Source organism: Terrapene carolina, unplaced genomic scaffold (genome assembly GCF_002925995.2).
Source record: "Terrapene carolina triunguis isolate 2854851 unplaced genomic scaffold, T_m_triunguis-2.0 Scaffold66, whole genome shotgun sequence".
NCBI classification, from domain to species: Eukaryota; Metazoa; Chordata; order Testudines; family Emydidae; genus Terrapene; species Terrapene triunguis.
Window position 1 is genome coordinate 48,431,848 of NW_020664417.1, and position 21,991 is coordinate 48,453,838.

The 21,991-nt window shown below is 39.2% G+C and overlaps 1 protein-coding gene across 2 annotated transcripts in view; it reads left to right on the forward strand.

Annotated features, from left to right (window-relative positions):
• Positions 1-20,189, forward strand: part of MTUS1 (microtubule associated scaffold protein 1) — a 198,791-nt gene extending 178,602 nt beyond the window's left edge. For both annotated transcript variants that reach the window (XM_026647908.2, XM_024193405.2), the window contains 7 exons: positions 2,057-2,271; positions 3,324-3,429; positions 4,763-4,836; positions 4,958-5,047; positions 10,908-11,024; positions 12,816-12,913; positions 17,761-20,189. In XM_026647908.2, coding sequence (XP_026503693.1) covers positions 2,057-2,271; positions 3,324-3,429; positions 4,763-4,836; positions 4,958-5,047; positions 10,908-11,024; positions 12,816-12,913; positions 17,761-17,977 — 917 coding nt within the window. In that variant the 3' untranslated portion in view covers positions 17,978-20,189. The remainder of the gene's footprint in view (positions 1-2,056; positions 2,272-3,323; positions 3,430-4,762; positions 4,837-4,957; positions 5,048-10,907; positions 11,025-12,815; positions 12,914-17,760) is intronic.
• Positions 20,190-21,991: the final 1,802 nt, after the last annotated feature.

A 21,991-nucleotide genomic window follows, 5' to 3' on the forward strand; every position in this document is an offset into this window, starting at 1 on the left:
TGTGTGTGTGTGTGTGTGTGTGTGTGTGTGTGTGTGTGTGTGTAAAGAAAAGGCACAACAGTCAACAGCCAACAACTATGTCTCGTCCAAGATTACACCTGTCGCTTCTGTGGGGAAATCTGCAGGGCACGAATTGGGCTCCTCAGCCACTTAAAAACTCACCAATGAACCCCCTTGGCAGACATCATCCTCACATTGCAGGCTAGCCGAAGAAGAAGATATAAAATTCTTGCTTCCATTTAATCCAAGGTTATAGTATCCTTTTAGCTAGGTCTCTGTTTACAAATAGCTTAGATAAGCCTTTAATTTTCTTTAATAAGCCTTGAGACTGCATGGAAATGAAACCTTATACAACGGTATCCAGTGGTCAGCCTTCACTATCCGGACTATGCTCTGCTGCCATGACTCAAATGTACTACTGGATTTTCCCTTATAATCATACTACTTTTATGCAGATGAAGGTGTATAGGGCAGGGCTTGTTCAGCTGGTCATGCTGCCAATGGAAAAATGCATGTGTGTGGTGGGAGGTGTATGTGCCCTTTTGCTCTGAGTTGTGAACATTTATATACAAATCTGCTATGGTGGAATTCATAAGTATAGATACTGGAATGCAAATCAGAAGTTCAAAGTACCTTTTAAATGGGGGGAGGGGAAGAGAAATTTAGTTCTTTGTTAAACCGGATTAATGGAAACATTGAAGAAACATTCTGTATTCTCTAAAAGATTGCTTTCCATTCTCCATGCTGCCTGCAACTATCTCATAATATTCTTATTGTATTTCTGCTCTATTCTTTAGAATGTAGCCTAGTAAACTATGGGTTTCAAAAATCCTGGATTGACAGGCTAAAGCGGTCATGTAACAGTGAGCATAACTGGCAACACAGTACTCCATTGCTGAAAGTACATAAGAATGTATGTTCTAAATTCAGTTTCCTCCCATTTCATTTCTTCTTAGAAAACAAAGAGTTTACACACCCATTGCTAGGCTTGGTATAGTGGTAATGCGTGGGTCGCTGGGAAACTGGATATTAGCTGCTGGAAAATATATCTTAAATGATTCATAGAATGTTACCAATGATTTCTGAGGGGACAAAAGGCTAATAGAGGATACACTGGAAGGGCAGCATACAGAAGCTTGTCCAACTAGCATTTTGATATTGTGGAGAAATCACTTTTCTCTTGTCTATTATCTCTGTGTAATTAACGTGTTAAATAGGTATTCATCTTTCGGGACATAGGACTTTAACACTTCAGTTTATACATTGAAAGCATAAATAGCTAAGTTTGAACTGACATACTACTTTGAGGAATCCAGTAGTGAAATAAAATCCAATTAAGTGAAGTGGTAAATCCAATTAAAATCTTCATTAGGGCACTCCAGTCTCTGTAGTGAGAAACATGTCATTGATAAATTTTCTGTTGTGAACCACTGTCATTTTTAACAGTAAATGAAGTGCTTTTCCCCTTTTTTTCTGATTTTAAGGCCCCATCTATACTTACAGAGCTGCAACAGCGCAGCTGTACCGATACAGCTACACTGCTGCAGCGTGTGTGGTGAAGACAGCTACACTGCTGCAGCGTGTGTGGTGAAGAGAGCTCTCCCATTGGCATAAAAAAACAACCCCCTGAGCGGCAGAAGCTGTGTCAGCAGAAGCTCTCCCGCTGACATACTACTGTGCACACGAGCGCTTACGTCAGCGTAGCTTATGTTGCTCAGGGGTGTGCATATTCCACCCCCTCCCCCCAAGCAACATAAGTTTTACCAACGTAGGCTATGTCTACACTGACATCTAACTCTAAACTTAACCCTCAGCGTGGGAGGCACTGAATTGTCACTGTAATACTTTCCAAGAACTCTTACAGACAGCAGATTGCCTCTTTAGGGAGCCTTAGAGGTGGCACTCGTTTTACAAGTAAATCATATTTTGTATCATAATCCTGCTCTGTGGAATTTCCACAGCTATCTTTTTAGTACCTATAACGTAGACAAGCTCTGTGAAATTATGATTGGATTTAACAAGTCAAATTACTGACTCTTCATTTTTAAATCTTCAGTAACCACTTCTGCAGCCTGTGAGAAATTGGAGAGAGACAGGAATGAATTACAAGCTGCTTATGAAGGGTTCGTGCAGAAGCTAAATCAGCAACACCAAAATGATCTGACAGAGCTGGAGGAAAGACTTAAACAATTTTACACTGGAGAGTGTGAGAAACTACAGAGTATCTGTATTGAAGAAGCTGAAAAATATAAAGCACAACTTCAAGAGCAGGTCTGTGGTATTTGAATTAGAAGAGTTCACTGGGGCTTTTGAAGCGTCCTTTAAGAGATATTAGTAACCCAGCTACATCAAGTTTCATCTTGTACAATTTAACAGAAGCCGCAAATGTGCTTAACCAATAATTCATTCCTTTCTATGGTAAACAAGTTTCAAAACAATCATGTTTTTATTCTATTAATGTTACCACTTAGATGATTTACCTTCATCTAAGATTAAACTCAACTTCATCTTGTTAACAAAATGTGTCTCTAAAATGTTTTCTAATGCTTAAATATTAATGAAGTACTTAAAATACATAGGATGACTAGAAATGTGTTAAATTCAATATCGGCTTTTGTAGCCTTAATGGTCGTTTAAAGATTAAAGCTTTGAGATATAGCAAAACTGATCTAGTGTCATCTGAACTACTTATACTTTCAAGCTGGCAAAAGTATCTAAGCCTGTTAAACACCTTACTGCTTTGATCAAACGTCCGGTCTTTCTTACCTACAAAGCACTGCACGTGGTTTAGTTCCTGCTATCTTAGACTATTTATCTCTGCTTTTAACTCAAGTTAGCAGCTCAAATTCACCCCCAGGCTCTATTATAGGTTTAACTTGAGCTGCTAACCTGAGTAAAAAGTTGTGCCCTCTGTGCTATTTTAATCCAAGTTAAGAACACACCTTTTTGCTCTGTAGACATACCCTTAGTGCTACATACACCATTTTATATGCTATTGCAACAGTTGAGAATAGCTGGGACTTTCTAGTTCAGTCACTAGATTTGATTTGATTTGGCAACTGAAGTTGGGGATATTCAAAGTGTTGGCTTCGGAACTTCATTGCTCTGTTTGGTCTGACAGTTTGTTTCACGTTCATGGCTCCTTCCATGGTTGATTTAGTTAGACTTTGTTTAAAGAAGGTTCCCTTAAGAGGACATGTTTTTATTTACTTGGTGAAAGAGGGGAGGGGGAATGTATTAGGTGACTTTTTTTTTTCTAATTAAGGATTACATGGCTTTATATGAGAGATTTTTTAAAAAAAAAACTTACTATCATATTGCAGGTGGACAACTTAAATATTACGCATGAAAACTTCAAGTTAGAACTCGAAACCAGCCATGCAGAAAAAATAGATGAGCTGAAAAAGGAATATGAATCCTCTCTTTCAGGCAAGTGCTTTGTGTTCCTTCATGAAGTGGAACATACGCTACCAAATAATTCTCTAACAGTGCTGTATGTTAAGAAATGTCAAATGATTTTTATTGTTTTGAGAGCAAACATATCCATTCAATATCCCCTGTTCCTGATAATAAACAACCTCTGAAACTGTTAATCAGCTGAAGTTCTCATTTTGGGACTCCATAATCTTAGTTATTCCTATATGTAAAATAAATCTCATTGAGTTAAAAATTAAGGTGAGATTTGAAAGTAGTCTAAAAGATTGACACACATTTTCCAATTCTTTAATGAAAGTGGTGTCTAAATTTTCTAGGCTGCTTTCAAAATCTCAGGTTCAGTAATTTAATTGTTCTATAGTTTTTGTTGCTAAGTGCTAAGGAGCCCCATAAAATTGGCTTTCTTTAAAATCCAGATAAAGTGAAGACAGATAGTTATTCCCCTTCTGACCCGGAGAGGCCTCTCTTTGGCCGAGCATTATTCTCCCTAGTAGCTCAGAAACTATGTCTGGAATTCAGTTTTTCTGAGGGGGAAATAAATGTCTGGTCAGTATTTGGAAATTCTTTAAGATCACCTGCAATACCAAGTAGTTTTGAGCTTTAACTTAGTCCTTAATAGACAATAAGTGTGTTTCATCCCTTAATAACCCATTTTATAATGGCTCAATTTTACATACATTGGAATCAGTGATAAAACTCCCATTGACTACAAAGGGAGCAGGAACAAGCCAAAAGAATCTACAATATTTCACAGAAGTATAAAACAGTGCAAAGATAATGAGCCTCTTCCTTTAGGAGTTCCTCATAGACAAATATTTCAATTACAACTTTTGCTTCTTTTGTTTGTCAGACATGTATATTTAGTTGAGTGCCAACAATGTGCTCAGTGTATGCAATTCCAATAGATTTTCATTGCATATAGCTAAGTACTTTCAAAGCTGATATTTTAGTGAGCAAACTTATGTATAGTGTAACAGACGTGTGGAGGACCAGTCTATAAATGCCTAGAAGGCAAATCACTTGGACATGTCATCTGTTTTCAAGCCAGAATAATGATGATTAATATTACTAGCTCTATTCGGCATTCTTGCTATTGACCATGAGTGCATATATCACCTTTTAACTATGAATTCTCTAAAATATGAGAGGGGTAGCCGTGTTAGTCTGAGTCTGTAAAAAGCAACAGAGGGTCCTGTGGCACCTTTAAGACTAACAGACTAACTTCTGTTAGTCTTAAAGGTGCCACAGGACCCTCTGTTGCTCTCTAAAATATGGTTCACTTGTTATGCAATGTTGTAACAATCTGCAAATCTGGTATTTATTTCAGAGCTCAAGAATGCCCATGAATTGGAAAGGAATTCATTTGAAAATTCATTTAAAGAGAAACAGGAATCATTAGAGGTTTGTTAGGGGTGTGATTCACAAGACTTTACAACAATTTCAAAACCGGGGGACAGAGATGTTTTTGGAGAGAGACTTACCCAATTTCTGGACTCACTCTTACACTGTGTTTTTGTTTCAGAAAAAAATTGATGAATTAAAAAGGGAAAATGATTCTTTAAATGAAAAGTTGGAAGAGCAAAAACAAATAGCCAAAGAAAAAGCAAATCTTGTAAGTATTGAGCTTAATTTTTTTAATTCTCAAATGCACAGCATGATCAAGTCTATTTTTCCTTGTATACAGTAACTGAATTCATACGCTTTCATGGAATTTATGTTGCTGTTTGTTAGATGGTTCCATCTCTCTGGATGGATCTTCAGACATACTAAATTTGTTTAGTTTGCAAAAGTTAATGAAAATACATATGGGATTTCTATAATTTTTTTTGGGAGGGGGTATTCCTAAGGGTTGCTTACAGGTAGAGTCACTATCAAGTTTTCAGTTAGTAGCAAAGGTACATATGTTGAGTAGAAATCCTTGAAATTAGATGGGTAAATGGATAGTAATCAAAATGTAACACATTCAAAGATACACAATTGTTGAATAACAATTTGTACACAGGTAGCACTAGGTGTTCTAGTTCCTGCAAAGTTAACTGTGAGAATTATGAACTGATTTGTATAAGTAGGACCACTGTGTACACCTTCCAGCTTAAGGTCCAACCTTTAAGAGCTCATTCTTTGAGAAGTATTTAAGCATTGCTTAATGATAGTGTCTGTGATAAAATACACAACCATGATACATCAGCATCTTTCCTTTGTCCTTTCTCCTGTGGCTGGTGTCATAATCTGTGATGTTCCTGCTATAAGAAGTGTGCTCTGAATGAGATTTTTCCTGCAGTGGGATAGGCATGTTTATCAATATTTTCAACTTGGCCTATGATCATTTCTTCTTAGAAGACCAATTCAGACTCCAGGTTTTTCAGGCTACGCTAATGGTGGTAGACATCAGACACTTCTGTCTTTTCTTTGGGGATGGTTCCCCTGGTTGCCACTTTAGCTGTAGCAAACTATCAACTTGTCTGCTTCTTGCTATTTGTAACAGGCCTGCTTCTGAAGGTTTTACACAATTGTATGCCTACGAATATGCTGTGTTCCGGCAGCTACTGATGTATGTGCATCCATTAGTTCACTTATGGACACGGAGTAGAGGCTTCTAGTCGATGGATGGTCTCCTATCTCCAGTGTTTGTCTTTCTGTAAAGTTTTGTCTGTCCTGGTTAAGATTTACTTTGAACATGAAAGCTAGAAAATAAGATTAAACGGCCAGATGCTGCCCTCCCTTTACACACTGTTCAGGAGATGACAGGACTAGAAAAGGATGGTGAGCGAAGACCTGAAATCAGTTTGAGGGAAGTGAAGCCCAAGCAACATACCTCCTAGCTAGACCCATAAATCATAGAGAAAAACAGTGTTGTGGAAGGTTTTGGAGGCCTGCACTGTCAGTAAGTGGGAGGAGGATTTTCTAAGAATTTTTTTCTTGCGAAGTGCAGAAATACTGTTGGTTTTATCTAGTGGAAATCAGTGTCACTCACAGCAGCATTTATTTCCTTCCTTCCCTCTCTCTTGCTCTGCCTCCTACCAGTGCAGTGGGAGGAACCAATCGCGGCACATTTCCTGAGCTGTGTGGCTGGGGAGGGAGAGATGTAATGCAGACCAGAGGGCAGCATGGATAGACTCTGGGGTTGGGACCATATTTTTCCACAAATGTTCAGGCACAGAGTAGTTTGAAGGGGCAGTAGGCTCAATGTCTTTTATGCAGCTGGAAATGCTTCTCCCAGCCTGATAGCCTGAATAGGAGAGAGTGGCAGTAATTCATGAGGTGAACCATGGGCTTGAGACTGCCCCGCTTCAGATTTTATAGTGGGAAGGATTAATTGGCCAAAGCAGTTTTCTTCTGTGGCATATTTGTAACTATTATTTTCATTTAACTTTATAAATCTGCTTTTGGAGGGGGAGAGGAGGAGAAAACTTGTTTGATGACATGTGATTTAATAACTTGTTAAGTTTTATACCCAGACTTCTGGTTCTCCCTTCAAAAAAAAAAAAAAAAAAAAACAGTAAAACTTACTGACACCTTTTTTGTCATTTGTCTCCCTATCTCCCAGCAGTATTTAGGGAAGGGATCATTATGCCTTTTGTCCTTTGAGTACACATTATTTCATTCCTTACTTGGCCGTCTCTGAGATCAGAGTCCAAATTCTCTTGCTTACTTTTTGTCCAAGGGTCCAAATAGAAAGAACCACAAATTAAGCAGACATTAAAAACAGCTGCACCAGTCACTCAAACATAAGATGGCTAATTAGGCTCTCACCTTAATTGCAATATGTACTGGTTGTCACCTGAAGACCTTGAATTTACCAAAGCCCTCCATTTTTAGTCTATAAGGCTGTCACCTCAAGTTTCAACCTGCCCCTGTCTGTGTGGGCTGTATCCCACAAAGGTGCATGTCGTCTGGGGGTGGGAGGGAGGGAGAGGAGAGTCCTTTTCTCTTTGACGTGATAATGAAGATACAACTCAATTCAATACACCATTTTTTGCGCCAAATACACACAAACAACTTTCATTCCAGTAGCACAATTAATTTTATCTTTAAAGAAATAGACGTATTGTTTCAATGGTGTTGGCTTCTTTCTCTTCTGGTTCCAGTTTTTACCTACATACTGACTTGGATTTAATAGGTCTTTTTCTTCTTATTGCCTGTGACTTCAGTTGCAAAGCATAAACACTTTTATCATGGAAAAAGAGGCCCGGTAGAGGTTAACTTTACAAAATAACTAGGGCTGTGGATTAATCTCAGTTAACTAAAGTGATTAGGTAAAAAAAATTAATCACAGTTTTAACCGCACTGTTAAACAATAGAATACCAATTGAAATTTGTTAAATATTTTGGATGTTTTTCTACATTTTCATATATATTGTATTTCTGTGTTGTAATTGAAATCAGTGTATATTTCAATTCACCTCATACAAGTACTGTAGTGCAATCTTTGTTGTGAAAGTGCAACTTACAAATGTAGATTTTTTTGTTACATAACTGCTCTCAAAAACAAAACAATGTAAAACTTCAGAGCCTACAAGTCTACTGTCCTACTTCTTGTTCAGCCAATCGCTAAGAGAAACAAGTTTGTTTACATTTACACAAGATAATGCTGCCCTCTTATTTAAAATGTTACCAAAAAGTGAGAACAGGCATTCGCATGGCACTTTTGTAGCCAGCTTTGCAAGGTATTTACATGCCAGATATGCTAAATATTTGTATGCCCCTTCATGTTTTGGCCACCATTCCAGAGGACCTGCTTCCATGCTGATGATGCTCGTTAAAAAAAAATGCGTTAATTAAATTTGTGACTGAACTCCTTGGGGGAGAATTGTATGTCCCTGTTATAAATATAGGGGGAAGGGTAGCAACCTTTATGTATGTAGTAGCATAAAATCCCTTCTTGGCAGCTGTACTGGATTACTTTACCTGTAAGAGGTTAAGCAGTTCAAATAACATAGTTGGCACCTGACCTGAAGGACCAATGAGGAAAGAAGATACTTTCTAATGGGGGGGGGAGGGAATTTGTTGCTGTTCTCTTTTGTTGTTCCCTCTCCCGACAGAGGGAGAAGCCAAGCAGGTACAATATCTCCTGAAAATATACCTGGAATAATCCATCTAAAACCACAGAAATTGTAAGCAGGGCAAGGACAAGCATTAGGTTATCTTTTGTTTTGGCTTGGGAATTTTCCTATGCTACAGAGGTAGTTTTATTCCTATTTTTGTAACTGTGAAGCTGAGTCCAGAGGGGAATCCTCTGTGCTTTAAATCTTTTTATTACCCTGTAAAGTTACCTTCCATCCTGATTTTGCAGGTGTGATTCTTTTATTTTTTTTCTGTATAAATAAAGTTCTTCTTTTAAGAACCTGATTGATTTTCAGTGTCCTGAAGACAAAGAGTCTGGTCTGTACTCACATTGCTAAGGCAGTTGGCTGGTATATTCTTCTCAAGCCTCCCTAGGAAAGGGGGTGAAAGGGCTTGGGGGGATATTTTGGGTGGGATAGGGATTCCAAGTAACCCTTCCCTGAATTTTTGTGTAAATCACTTGGTGATGGCAGCAATACCATTCAAGGACAAGGAAAGGAATTTGTGCCTTGGGGAAGTTTTAACCTAAGCTGATAGAATATAAGCTTAGGGGGTCTTTCATGTGGGTAACCCAGAGTTCAGAGTGGGGGGGACCCTGACAGTCCCCATCTCTGTTTTACCTGCATTCTGCCATATATTTCATGCTATAGCAGTCTCGGATGATGACCCAGCACATGTTCATTTTAAGAACACTTTCACTGCAGATTTGACAAAACACAAAGAAGGTACCAATGTGAGATTTCTAAAGATAGCTACAGGACTGGACCCAAGGTTTAAGAATCTGAAGTGCCTTCCAAAATCTGAGAGGGATGAGGTGTGGAGCATGCTTTCAGAAGTCTTAAAAGAGCAACACTCCGATACAGAAAATACAGAACCTGAACCACCAAAAAAGAAAATCAGACTTCTGCTGGTGGCATCTGACTCAAATAATGAAAATGAACATGCGTCTGTCCTCACTGTTTTGGATTGTTATCAAGCAGAACCCATCATCAGCATGGATGCATGTCCTCTGGAATGATGGTTGAAGCATGAAGGGACATGTGAATCTTTGGTGCATCTGGCACATAAATATCTTGCAACGCCTGCTACAACAGAGCCTTGAAAATGCCTGTTCTCACTTTCAGGTGACATTCTAAACAAGAAGCGGACAGCATTATCTCCTGCAAATGTAAACAAGCTTGTTTGTCTGAGCGACTGGCTGAACAAGAAGTAGGACTGAATGGACTTGCAGGCGCTAAAATTTTAATTGTTTTATTTTTGAATGCAGTTTATTAGTACTTAATTCTACATTTGTAAGTTCACCTTTCATGATAGAGATTGCACTACAGTACTTAGTATTTTTCAATTCACTTAATACATTTATTTTGTTTTTTACAGTGCAAATACTTGTAATCAAAAATAAATATAAAGTAAGCACTGTACACTTTGTATTGTGTTGTAATAGAAATAATATATTTGAAAATGTAGAAAACATCCAAAAATATTTAAATAAATGGTATTTTATTATTAACAGTGCGATTAATCGCGATTAAGTTTTTAAATCGCTTGACAGCCCTAAAAATAACCCCTTACAGATCCACATCACTTACTAACCAGTAAATATTAAGCCTGCTATAGCAGATAAGTCATATCATGAGGCAAAGACTGTTAGTATAGATTAATAATATGCAACTGTATGTTATGCAGCCAAAAGTAGTATGAAAGCTGCATAGCGGAATTATAAAGTGCTGCTTTCAAACTGGAAACTGTGAGGATTAACTACATGTAAAATTCAAAGGTTTGAAGTTCAGCTTTTGCATTACTCACGTGTAAGAAAAGTTGTTCAAGTTCTTCAAGGAGGGTACAAACAAAATATCTGAGTGACTCTGTGTGCATGCATGTGTACATATAAATATATATATTTTAATTAACCTCCTCTTGGGCTTAGTTATGACTAAGAGGAAATAGAGGTTTCTGGAATTCTTAGCAGCCTTAACTATTAGGGAGCCTCAGGACTACTGTAAAATGAATACGTTTTACTATGCCAACAATAATGTATCAATTTGATCCACAAGGGTTTTTATCATTTATACAAAAGCAAATGTTTATATGTTTGGCCAGTCATCCTATTTCTTTTGAACAGGGTTCTACATGTTAAACTTTTTATAGAGGTTTCTTAAATTACATTTTCAAAGGGGATCTTTAGATCTTTGTACTGAGGGACAAATGAAATTAAGGGAGGGGAGAAAAAATATTCAGGAGTGGGGGGGAATCTTAATTTTTCCTTCTGACTCAAAACCATGTCCCACTTGATGTCATAAATTTATTAAACACCTAATTTACAAGTGTTTACTATATATATTTTTAAATGCTATTTAGATTGTTTGAAGTTCTGAGAAATAAGCAAACTTTTGTGGAAATCCTTTCAGAAAAACCCTCAGATCATGTATCTGGAACAGGAACTGGAAAGTTTGAAAGCAGTGGTGGAGATCAAGAATGAGAAACTACGTCAGCAAGATATAAAGCTGATGAAGACAGAAAAACTGGTGAGCTTCTGTGGGGACTGTTTTCTAAGATATCAGATTTTGAGAGTGAATTCATGCTGATCAAGCTTAAACATTAAGCTAATATAGTATACATGAAAAGCAAACAAAAATTTGCAAAGGAGCACAAGGTACACATTAATGTCGCAGGTACAATTTTACCTGTGCTGGCCTGCAATCTGGGGAGAGATGTTTCTTGAATGATACAATAAGAGAAACTAACAGTCAGAGGGGAACAAATCAAATGTCAGCCAATTTTCTGAACCACATTTCTTCTTTCCATGCAATTTAACTTGTAAATCCTGTAAATGATGATAACTTTCCAGGGGCTCTCTGTAAAATGCTAGCTATTTGGTATTCTCTTTTGACTCAAGTGGGAGAGGCAAGAGGGGAATCCCTAGGTGGCATAATTAACTTTTTAACCTGTAGACTTCTGTTCAATTTTGTTTTGGGTTGTTAAAAATAATCTGTACTAGTTAGTTACTGTCCACAATATGCAATCCCCACTCTTGACAAATATCAGGTTAAATTCAAATCTGCTATATATGAGATTCTGATTGCATGGCAGAACCTTGTGGGGAAGCTTACGTAGTCCTGGCTTGCACTGTGTCACAATGCCCCTTAGGCAAAAAATGTTAACGGTCACATAACTGAGTTTATTGAAACAAAAAAGGAAGTAACCCACTCAACATGGTACAGAAAAATAAAATCATCTGAATATGTTGAGAGTGAGTAAATTAAGTATTTCCTTTTCATATAAAGTCTATGTCGATCCGATGTATTGAATACTACGGCCTGTTTAAATTACCACTCCTTGGAACCCCCTCCTATTTTTGTTGTATTACAGTGGAAGCTCTTTGGGGCAGGAATTCCTGTAATGTTTGTACAGCATCTAGCATGATGGAGGCCTTGATCCTGGTTGGTGCATTTGAGCACTACCGGAACACTTCAGCCATCATCTTCATGGAAATCTTGTCATTTAATGCAGAGACGAGAGGCTTAAATAACAGGAACCAAGGTCTCAGTCAGCTATTACATTTTGTCTGGGAGCCAACTATTGCCATATACCAGTGATGATTTACAAGTCGTTATAAAATCCTAGACTCTTCAGAGTAATCATGGGCTCTAAAGGTTTGGTGCCCACAGGGTCTCTTCTGACTAAAGATGTTGACTTGGAAATCCACTGAATGTTAACTCATTTGAAAGTGCTTTTGTTTTTAAAAGCAGCTTTTTTTCCCCCGTGATACTAATTGGGAAATGCAGGAGAGTGGCTTTTTAAAATGGGGATCAGATCACTTCTGCAAATACAGAATAGATTTTGTGAGTGGTAGTGAAGGTTGAGGGAGAGCTGGTTATACATGGAGAAGATTTTTTTGAATTTGTCACCTTTCATCAAGTTATTCCTAGACTATATATTGCATGGTGATCTAGTGTCTCAGCCATCTGTTATGCTATATGTGAAGAGAACTGCTGCCACCAGCCCAGAAATTCAAGTAGCAGATTCAGCTTTTAGTGGGCAGCTAATCAAGCAAAATTGGCAAAATGCCAGCTCTAGAAGAAGCAAAAAGTAGACTTGCCTACTAAAGATGAGCAATAAATCATTTTCACGTCACTTTTACATTTCTTCAAGATCATTCTATGTATCTTAAAATAATCTAACTTGTACTTACCTGAAATTGATTTCGTTTTACTAAGTAATGCATATAATGGGTACTTGCCAATGGAATTATTCTGTATTTTTTTTAAAAATGAACACCCACACACAAACCCCAACAATGTTTTCATTTGTTAAAGGTGGAAAAGAACACAGTCTTAATGGACAAAATGAAGAAGTTTCAGCAGGAAAATGAAGAACTAAAAGCTCGGATGGACAAACACATGCAACTTTCAAGGTAAACAATCCATGAAATGCAGGCATTTTTATTAACTTGTGAAAGCATAAATTTTATTCTGTAAATGAATAATCAGCATCTTGTAGATTTTTAAAAAGCCCTTACCACTGTAAGATATCATGCCTGGAATATGGACGCATGGTACTCATTTTTCCATCCTCTCTGTGTGCAAATCCGAAATCCCGCCTAAGCAGGAATGGGTATTGTGTGGGGGTGGAGGCTCCTTGAAACAACTGGTGGCAGTGTATAAAATCATGACTGTTCTTAACATCAAATAAGGCTAGCTCTGTTCCCCTGGAAATTACAGCCCACGTTACTGTCTTGAATGCTCATTAACATAGTTACCAGGGAAGTAAAGGCTACTCAGGAGCACCATCTCCTACAATTTGTTGCTAGATTCTCTTTTTCCCCGGAGTGAAGTGCTGCTGATTTTATAAAAACTGCTTGGGGGTTTATATATTAAAATGTTGAAAATAAATAGTTAAGAGTCCTTTTAAAAACAGTTTGTTTAATCAGAGGGGCAGTGTGTGCTAAGCCACCTGGTTCTAGATATACAGACTACATCCAATCCACAGATGGGGTCTGACTTTGTTAATCGGGTCTCCTAATTCTGCATATGTTGCAAGAAATGAATGGGCAAACCACTGTAGAGCATACAGTAAAGGAAAATAGGAAGTTCAGACAAATTCTGCAGGTCTTGCACTGCAAGGAGACAGAGCTATGACATGACTCCTAACAGGGAAGATGTGAAAACACTCTTCAGCTGCCTTCATTAATAAGAGTTGAATTTTAAAAGGATCTTAAACTACCCAGAATTTTGTAGAATGACTGGCTCATGCAGTAATGCAGGCAAGAATAGGCAGCTGCTTTTATGCAGGATTTTTTTTTTCTGACCACGGCACATGCCTGTTACATCTGACATTGTTCTGTCTTCTGCACAAGCTGCCAGCTTAGGGCTTGTCTTCACTGCAACAGTTAGCTCAAGTTAGTACATTTGAGCTACTTCACTAGAGCTAGCCTAGCTCAAGTGAGTGATCACACTGTGAAACATTTGAGCAGGGCCGGCCCACAACAGTTTGGCACCTGAGGCGGGGAGCTCAAATAATGCCCCCATACCCCCTCACTTGCGCCAAAACTTTGAAAGGTCTCAATTCTGCCTTCTTCCTGTTCTTCTCCTCTCGTGGTACTGTTCTGCTACCTACCCCAATAAAGGAGAACTAACAACTTAAAATGCCTTGTTCAGAAATTTTAAGTAATACTTACATTTGCTGTTCAGGCGTTTGAAAGTTAACTTTTCTTGTCTGCATAGTAAACATTGATTATTCAAACAGATAAAAATGCCAAAGTGGTGCTTTCCGTGCCTTCTTGGTCGCAAAGATTTGAACTGCTTCCTGAAGGTCCACAGTCTGGGCCAGCTCATGCTCTATTGAGATGATTGCAAGGCCAACCAGCCTCTCCTGTGTCACTGTGGAGCGTAGATGTGTTTTTATTAACTTCAGCTTGGAGAAGCTGCGTTCTCCACTGGTAACTGTTACAGGAAGTGTTAGAAGTATGCGCGGAGCAACAAAAGCATTTGGAAAGAGGGTGGTCATCTTATTTGTGCACATATATTCCAGAATAGCCTTTGGGGTTGATCCTGCTGAAATGTATCTTGAAAGGGCTTTCAGTTCATCACCTAAATCACTCGCATCAATATCGCGCATGTCATCATGTGTCAACACTGTCTCTAGTGCCCTGCATTGCTGGTGTAGGTCGTCTTCAGGTATAGTGAGGAGTTTTGGAATATCATACAACATCCCAATATACTGCTGTGTTCCTTGAGCTGCATGAAACGTTCTTCAACTGACTGTATTGCATAATCTAGCACCTGTTTAAAGAATTCAACTTTGAATTGTTGTTTGGGGTCTCTTATGGGATTATCCCATGCCTCGTAATCAAAATGTCGTCTTCTTCAGTGACTCTTGTATTCTTGAATGGGTGGGAAAATAGCTTCAGTGTGAAGTTCCTCTGCCAACTTCTGTGCACTCTTCAGAATGTTTAGAAATCCCTCCTCTGACCGGTAAGACTGTAGGTATGACTTTGCTTTGTCCTGTTGTTCCATTGCTCCAGATATATCAAGGTCAACACCTTGGAGTCTCTTGCTTACATTTATTTCAAACAGTATGTCATGCCACAACACTAAGCCACACAGAAATTTGAAGGTATGTATGTTTCTGGTGATTCCATTTTCCTCTGCTACTGTTCTCCCACGAGCAGTTCCTGTCATAGTATTATCCTCCATAATGGCAACTATGGCATCATCTGTCTTCCCAATATGGTGTTTGATAGGCTTTATCTCCTCCACTCGACTTTCCCATCATGTGGAACTCAGTGGTTTCAGTGTCAGAGAGGATTTTCCCAGATGTTGCTTCAAAATTTGCCATCGATGAGCTGATGCAGAGAAAAATACATAGATGCTTTGAATTACATTTAAAAAATTCAACAGCCTCACTAGAAGCTGATGCTGCATCACTGACCACCAAGATCAATAAATGAGAACTGCATGGGACAAAAAAAGCTCGAGGGTTTAACTCTCGGATCCGTGTCTGCACTCCTCTGTTCTTTCCTCTCATGTTGGCACCATTATCGTAGCCCTGACCTCTCATGCCAGCTGTCGCAATTCCCGTATCGTCCAGCTTTTTAAGAAGCACATTTACCATACCAGCTCCTATAGTATCATCAATATCAATAAATTCTAGAAAATGCTCTCTAACAGTCACCATTGCAGGGACATTTTCACTAGGTTCTGTTGTTACAAAACGCACCATTAAAGTCATCTGTTCCATATGGTTGATGTCAGGTGTGCAGTCCAGAATAACAGAGTAATATCTTGCTGACTTCAGATCTGCCACAATCTTCTGTTTGACTTTTGTTGCTAGTAACTGTATGATCTCATTTTGAATTGTTTTTCCAAGGTAGTGGTGTGTGTACATTTCTTGGGTGGTGACTCTTCTTAGATGCTCCTGGAGTACAGCATCAAACTCCGCCATCAGCGCCACAATTTTAAGGAAGTTTCCATTGTTTGGCACATACAGCTGATCTGAAGTGCCACGCAGTGCTAGGTTTTGGGTAGCAAGCATTCTCACAGTAAAGAGACTCTGATGCAATCTTCTCTTGATGCTGATCATCTATGGTGGCCTTTAATCTTAGTCTCATCTCAAGCTCTTTCCACCTATGGAATGCTCTCTGGTGATTTGCTGCCTTCTCATGGCATGCCAGATTTCTAGCCAGATTTTTCCAGTCCTTTGTTCCTGTAGAACCCAATGTGGCTGGAACATTAGACTGGAAGAGTTTGCAACAAAAACAGTATGCAGTATTCTGGGTTTTTGAGCACATAAGCCATGGCCTCTCCACTTTGTCACCATTGGGATTTCACGCCAGTAATGTGTTGGATGGAAACTTCTATTTTCATTGTCTTTGGGGCACATGAAGTTTTTCACTTGCTGTGGTCCATGCAGTACAAGGAAGTCCCTCAGACTACTGCTCAAGTGGGTCCACAGTCCTGGATCATCTAGACTTAAGGAACTAAACTCAGCAGCAGCTGTTTCTTGCGCCTCCACCACACTCTTCATGCACATTCCTGAAGAAAAGTGTAGATCAGAGGTTATATCCATTTGAGATGGAGATATGGATGCTGCAGTAGCTGCCAGGTCACCTGCACTCTGACTAATTGGAAGGTCAGGCATCTCCTCACTGCTCACATCCTCACTGGGGCTGGAAGGCTCACCGTGAACATTTGTGTCTACATATCTCAGGAGAGCTCCTTCCTGCTTAGATAGAAAAGCTTCCTTTGCTTGCTTGCTTTTTCTGAATGCTGCCCCAGAGGGGCGTTTCTTCTTTCACTCATAACTGCTGTTCTGTGCCAGCTATAGTGGCTCTCAACACTCAGTTGAAGGGGACAAATAAGCAGGCTGGTAGCAGGGCCAGAGTGAGGGAAGATATCAACATCTTAAGGGCCTAACTGGCTCCTACTACTTCAGTTGACTGCCTGTTCTCCTCAAGTGGGTTCAGGGAAGCAGCAGGAAACAGGAAGCTCCCTGAGAAGTTGGTGTTAATCAGTCCAGGCTCCTGGGGGTGCTAGAGAGGTACATAAGAAGCTCCTCCTCCTCCTCTCTCTCCCTGCAGCTCCTGCTGCTTTCTGTTATTCCCTCTCACCTTTTCTCCTGCCTGCCTGTTATGTCTCTTGTGCCCTCCTTCCTCCAGCACAGCACTCCACCATCTCTGTGCACCTAGAGCAGAGAGAATACATATGCACCAGCAGCAGACACAATTTTCTACACTCTGGGTCCTAGTGGCGCCCCCAACAGTCTGGCACCTGAGGCGGCCGCCTCAGTTTGCCTCATGGTAAGGCCAGCCCTGCATTCGAGCTGCACGGTGGCTTGAATAGCAGTGTGATTGTATTTGGAGCTAATCAGCTGTAGTTCCTGGAGCTATTGCATCTCCACTGCATTACTAGCTCTAGCTTCAACAGCGCTCCAGCTTCAACACCCACTTCCTTCAAAGCCCAACAACTTGAGGTTAAAATACCACTTAATTCAAGCTAGAGAATTGTGTGTGGATGGGAGTCAAGTTGGGGCAAAACTCAAGTTATAGCTCCAGCTCACAACGCAGGGAGGGCAATCCTGTAGAACCCAGCTGTTACTTCTTGGGAATATTCTCCACGAGAACAAATGCACTAAATCCTGATAAGGAATGAATATATCTGGTCAGGGATTTATCTTATAGCTTTTTAAATTCTTTTAAAATTATGTAAGATGCTCTAACTTTCAAATGGAATCATGTCCACTTACATACAATTATTTTTTCAGGCAACTTTCCACAGAGCAGGCAGTTTTACAGGAGTCTCTAGAGAAAGAATCGAAAGTAAATAAACGTTTATCAATGGAAAACGAAGAACTTCTATGGAAGCTTCAAAATGGGGACCTGTGCAGCCCTAAGAAAGTGTCACCTACTTCTCCACTGATGCCTTCTCAGTCACCAAGGAATTCTGGCTCCTTCTCTGCTCCTACAGTAGCACCAAGATGACATCTTTTGAAATGAGGGGGAGACCACATAAAAGCATTTCACTTGTGATCTGCAGAACTGATCCTAACTCCAATCACGGGAGCAAGAGCTATATTAGCTGAGTGTGATGACTGAAATATAACTGGAATTATTGGTGTGGAAAATTGTTCTAAGATACTGAAAATATGGGAGTAAGACTTTATATTTCTCCTCTAAAAAAGACTTCAATAATGATTATAGACATTGTTGCACAAAGCACTTACAGAGCAAGGGAAGTCTTGTTCATTGCCTTTTTCACCTAACTCTAAGAAAAAAGCTCAGGGGCTATAGATAAAGACCACAACCTCTATAATGTGTTCCTTATCACAGACACCTTTTTGAGACTGTAGATGTGTGGTGTGAATGAAGTGGATGTAACACACTGTGTGTGTGTGTGTGTGTGTGTGTGTGTGTGTGTGTGTGAGCGTGAGCGAGATGCTGCCTTCTTTGCCGTGTATGTAATAAAGGACAAAAGCTAAAGAATATACATTGACATGTACTTCATTAATAATGTTGTCAATATGCATGTTTTATCAAAGGTTACCCTTAACTGCGGGTGAGGAGAAACTGCCATTTGTATTATAGGCTAGTTTTCACCTCATCTTTCTGCTTCCGTTTAGTAAGAGGATGGCAGGAAATGTTTTATCTGTTGACTTGTCAGTGTCTCTACCTACTTTTATACTGCAATTGAGTGATTTTTTTTCTAAAAAATTCAGTCTGATCATCAGCGTTGAAACTGCAGCCATACCGTCTATGAATTTTTAGCTTTCCCATTCATATGCAGCACTTGTAGCCATATCACAGTCTAATAAGATGGTAGCATTGCATTTTTTCAGGATACAGTCAAGTTTAGAACACTTTTTGCTAAAATGGAAGTGGGGAAGCAAGGTGATAATTCTGGAACATTGAAATTGACAATCTCTGCAACTCCCTTAATTCTACTGTAGTCAGAGGTCAAAACATTAAAATGACTAGATTTAGCATAAACTCCCATACTGCAGACATGCAACCTGACCCAATCCCCTTGTCTGCTGAAAACAAACTCCCAGACAAGCAACCATTACTTCCTAAGAAAAGCCTGGTAATTGCCAAGGCCACCTGTAGAGAAGAGGAGGGTCCTGATCTAATCGAAGATACAGGATTTGAAAGCCAAAAAGGGAAAAATAAGTAGGATGACAACTTTCTTTGAAAGGGGAATGAGAAATGTAGCAAGATTCGTAAAAGAGAGTCTTAAAAGCAACCAATACCGTTTCTCTGATTTTGACAAAGTTTTTTGTTTTTTAAATGTTGTGCCCTTATTTTAACTTTCAGCAGTGTTGCCAAGATAACTGTATGGAGGGGTGGGGAGAAGAACATGTGGTTCATCTCTCCAAAGTTTCCAAATTTCACTTGGCAGAAGTTTACCCTTGAGTTAAAACAAACATGTCTGTGTTGCTGAAGATGGATGTAACGTTTTACACTATGTTTCAAATTAAGGTAGTCACAGTGTGTCTCTGGTCTTGTTACTGTTTTGGTCCGCACTTCTTTTAAAGATCCCATGCATCCTGTTTTGTGAGTACAGTTTCAATTTCTAGTTATGGTTACAGAATATTGTCTATGCTTCTGATTGGGGGTTGTTTTTAAACCAGGAATATTCTACTGTTACCTTGTCAACAGTGTTAGCAATATGGTAAATCTTGTGCTTCACTGTATTTTTCCAGCAGATTGGGAAAGGGAGTCCAGTGGATGGGAGGGGCAGAGAGGAGGAGTAGGGAAACTAAACTTGAAAAACACTTCAAACCAAACATTTCATCTAGGATATGAAAATGCTGGCCCTTCAGAAAGTGTATGGGTGTACAAACAAAGTTGTAGCAGTGCTCATTCTGTAACTATGAAATTGTAATATATTCAAGCTTGTAATTAAATTTAATCTACACAATGTACAAGTGAAGTCTGACTCCTCTATGGAACATTTTACTTAATTTGCCTCTTTTTTATCCCATTTAAGGCACTGTACATGCCACTGTAGTTCAAGTGGTGTCAGCACTTATAAATACTGTTTTCCACAGATTTATAACTTAACTGTAAAAATCTGCTGTGGGCTGAAACTTGGCTTAAAAGTATTTCTTAGAGCATTCTTTGCTTTGATAAGGTTAAGGAAATTGGATCATGTGTATTTGAGATGTGTTTAAAAATAAATTTTTTTTTTACTGGTTTGACTTTCTGCTTGTGTAAATCTAAAAAACTTGAAATTAAGAAGGAAAGTTTTCCAGGGTCTAAGTAGTCTAATAACAGTTGAAATATTGAAACTTTAGAATGGTTTGTTCCTTCATGCGCAGAAGAGCTTTCATCAGTGTTCAGATAACTTATTAAATTTTTTATCCCAAACCTGCACCACTATTACAGACAGAACTCAGGATAGCAAACTGAGTTTTGCTTGTGTAGTCTGTAGATGAGTATTGGATCCAGGAGAATCCTGATTACTCAGTTTCAGGTTGAACATATGTACACTAAGATGCACATCTAAAAATAGCCAGGTTACATAATTATCCATGAAGAACTTAGCCAACAATGCTTGAAAAAGAGTTAAGAACCACATTAAGTCCCTATTTTTCTAGCTCAGCTGGAAGTAGTTACATTCAAAGGGTAAGTGATGTCTTCAGATACTGTGTATGGGCAAATGTTGACTTCCAATTATATCCATTGTGTGTTACCAAAACATGTTGACTTCCAATTATAGCCCTTCTAGCCTTACCAAAACATTTACTTTTAATAACTTATTCAGACATTGATCTATTTTACTTTCTCAAGAGCAGGGGTATTTAAAGTGTAGCAATCGGCTTCATTTCATGACTTTTCTCAAACTCCTTGGATAACAGGTTAATAGCCTCCAAAGACTTTGCTATCTCTGGTCATTCTAGCAAGTGGCTTCAGAATGCACCATGGTTCATGTGAGCAGGGCCGGCTCCAGGCACCAGCTGAACAAGCAGGTGCTTGGGGCGGCCAAGGGAGAGGGGCGGCACCTGAGGCAATTCTAGGAGCGAAGGACCTGCCGCTGTACTGCCCCGCCGATCGCGGCTTTTTTTTTTTTTTGCTTGGGGCGGCAGAAATGCTGGAGCCGGCCCTGCATGTGAGGGAATTCTTGACAGGGAGAGGGAAGCGGAATGGAGATTTTAGTTGACATTTAGAAAGATAACCCCAACCTTGACTTGAGCTAATTGTAAAGTTTGTGGGTTGGTGTGATTAGATCCTAGAGAACAATTAAACTATTTCTTAAACTGAATGTAGTTTCTCACATAGGCAACAATGCAGGAGACATTCTCAAAAATGTACCTGTTTTTTAAATCATTTCATGCTCTTATTCCTATCTGTTATGAAGAGGTGGGAAAGTTGTGTGTGTATGACTTTAAAAAGAAAGGTTATTCCTTTCTAGGATCTGCAGTTTGATTTTTAAGAGTCAGTCCTATCTGGCTGTTAGCCAGAAAAGAACTTAACGCATCCTGCATCTGTTGTAAACTATGTCTGTTCAGAGTGGTACAGAGCGCCACACTGACGACTGGCTAGGCCAACTCAAGCTTGATGAGCCTGCCACAGCCTTGGCCAAGAGAGAAAAGATCTTTTAGTGTAAGCAGTAGAGGCTCATGTGTTAATATCCAGAGGTCTCAGGTTCGATCCCCAAAGAGGATGACCCAGCTTGAATGTAGCAATTCCAGGATTAGCCATAACTGCCTCCAGTCCAGTAACTTTAAAGGCAAAAAATTACTAGCATGAATGCTAGAAGCCTGTTTCATAAGTAAATGTAGCCCAGAACTCTGGCTTTGACAGTGTTCCTTCTCAGGTGACAGTAGTTTTTGCTTTACTGGAAAACAATTGGCCTTGGCAAGTTGAGAGGCAAATGAGTAAAACATTATCTGAAGCTTAGTTTCAAAAACATTCCTTTTTTACATCATTAGAGCTGAGTGTGCTCAGAGAACAGTTTACAGGAGAAAATGTACTTACTTGAATTTTGAGAGGCTC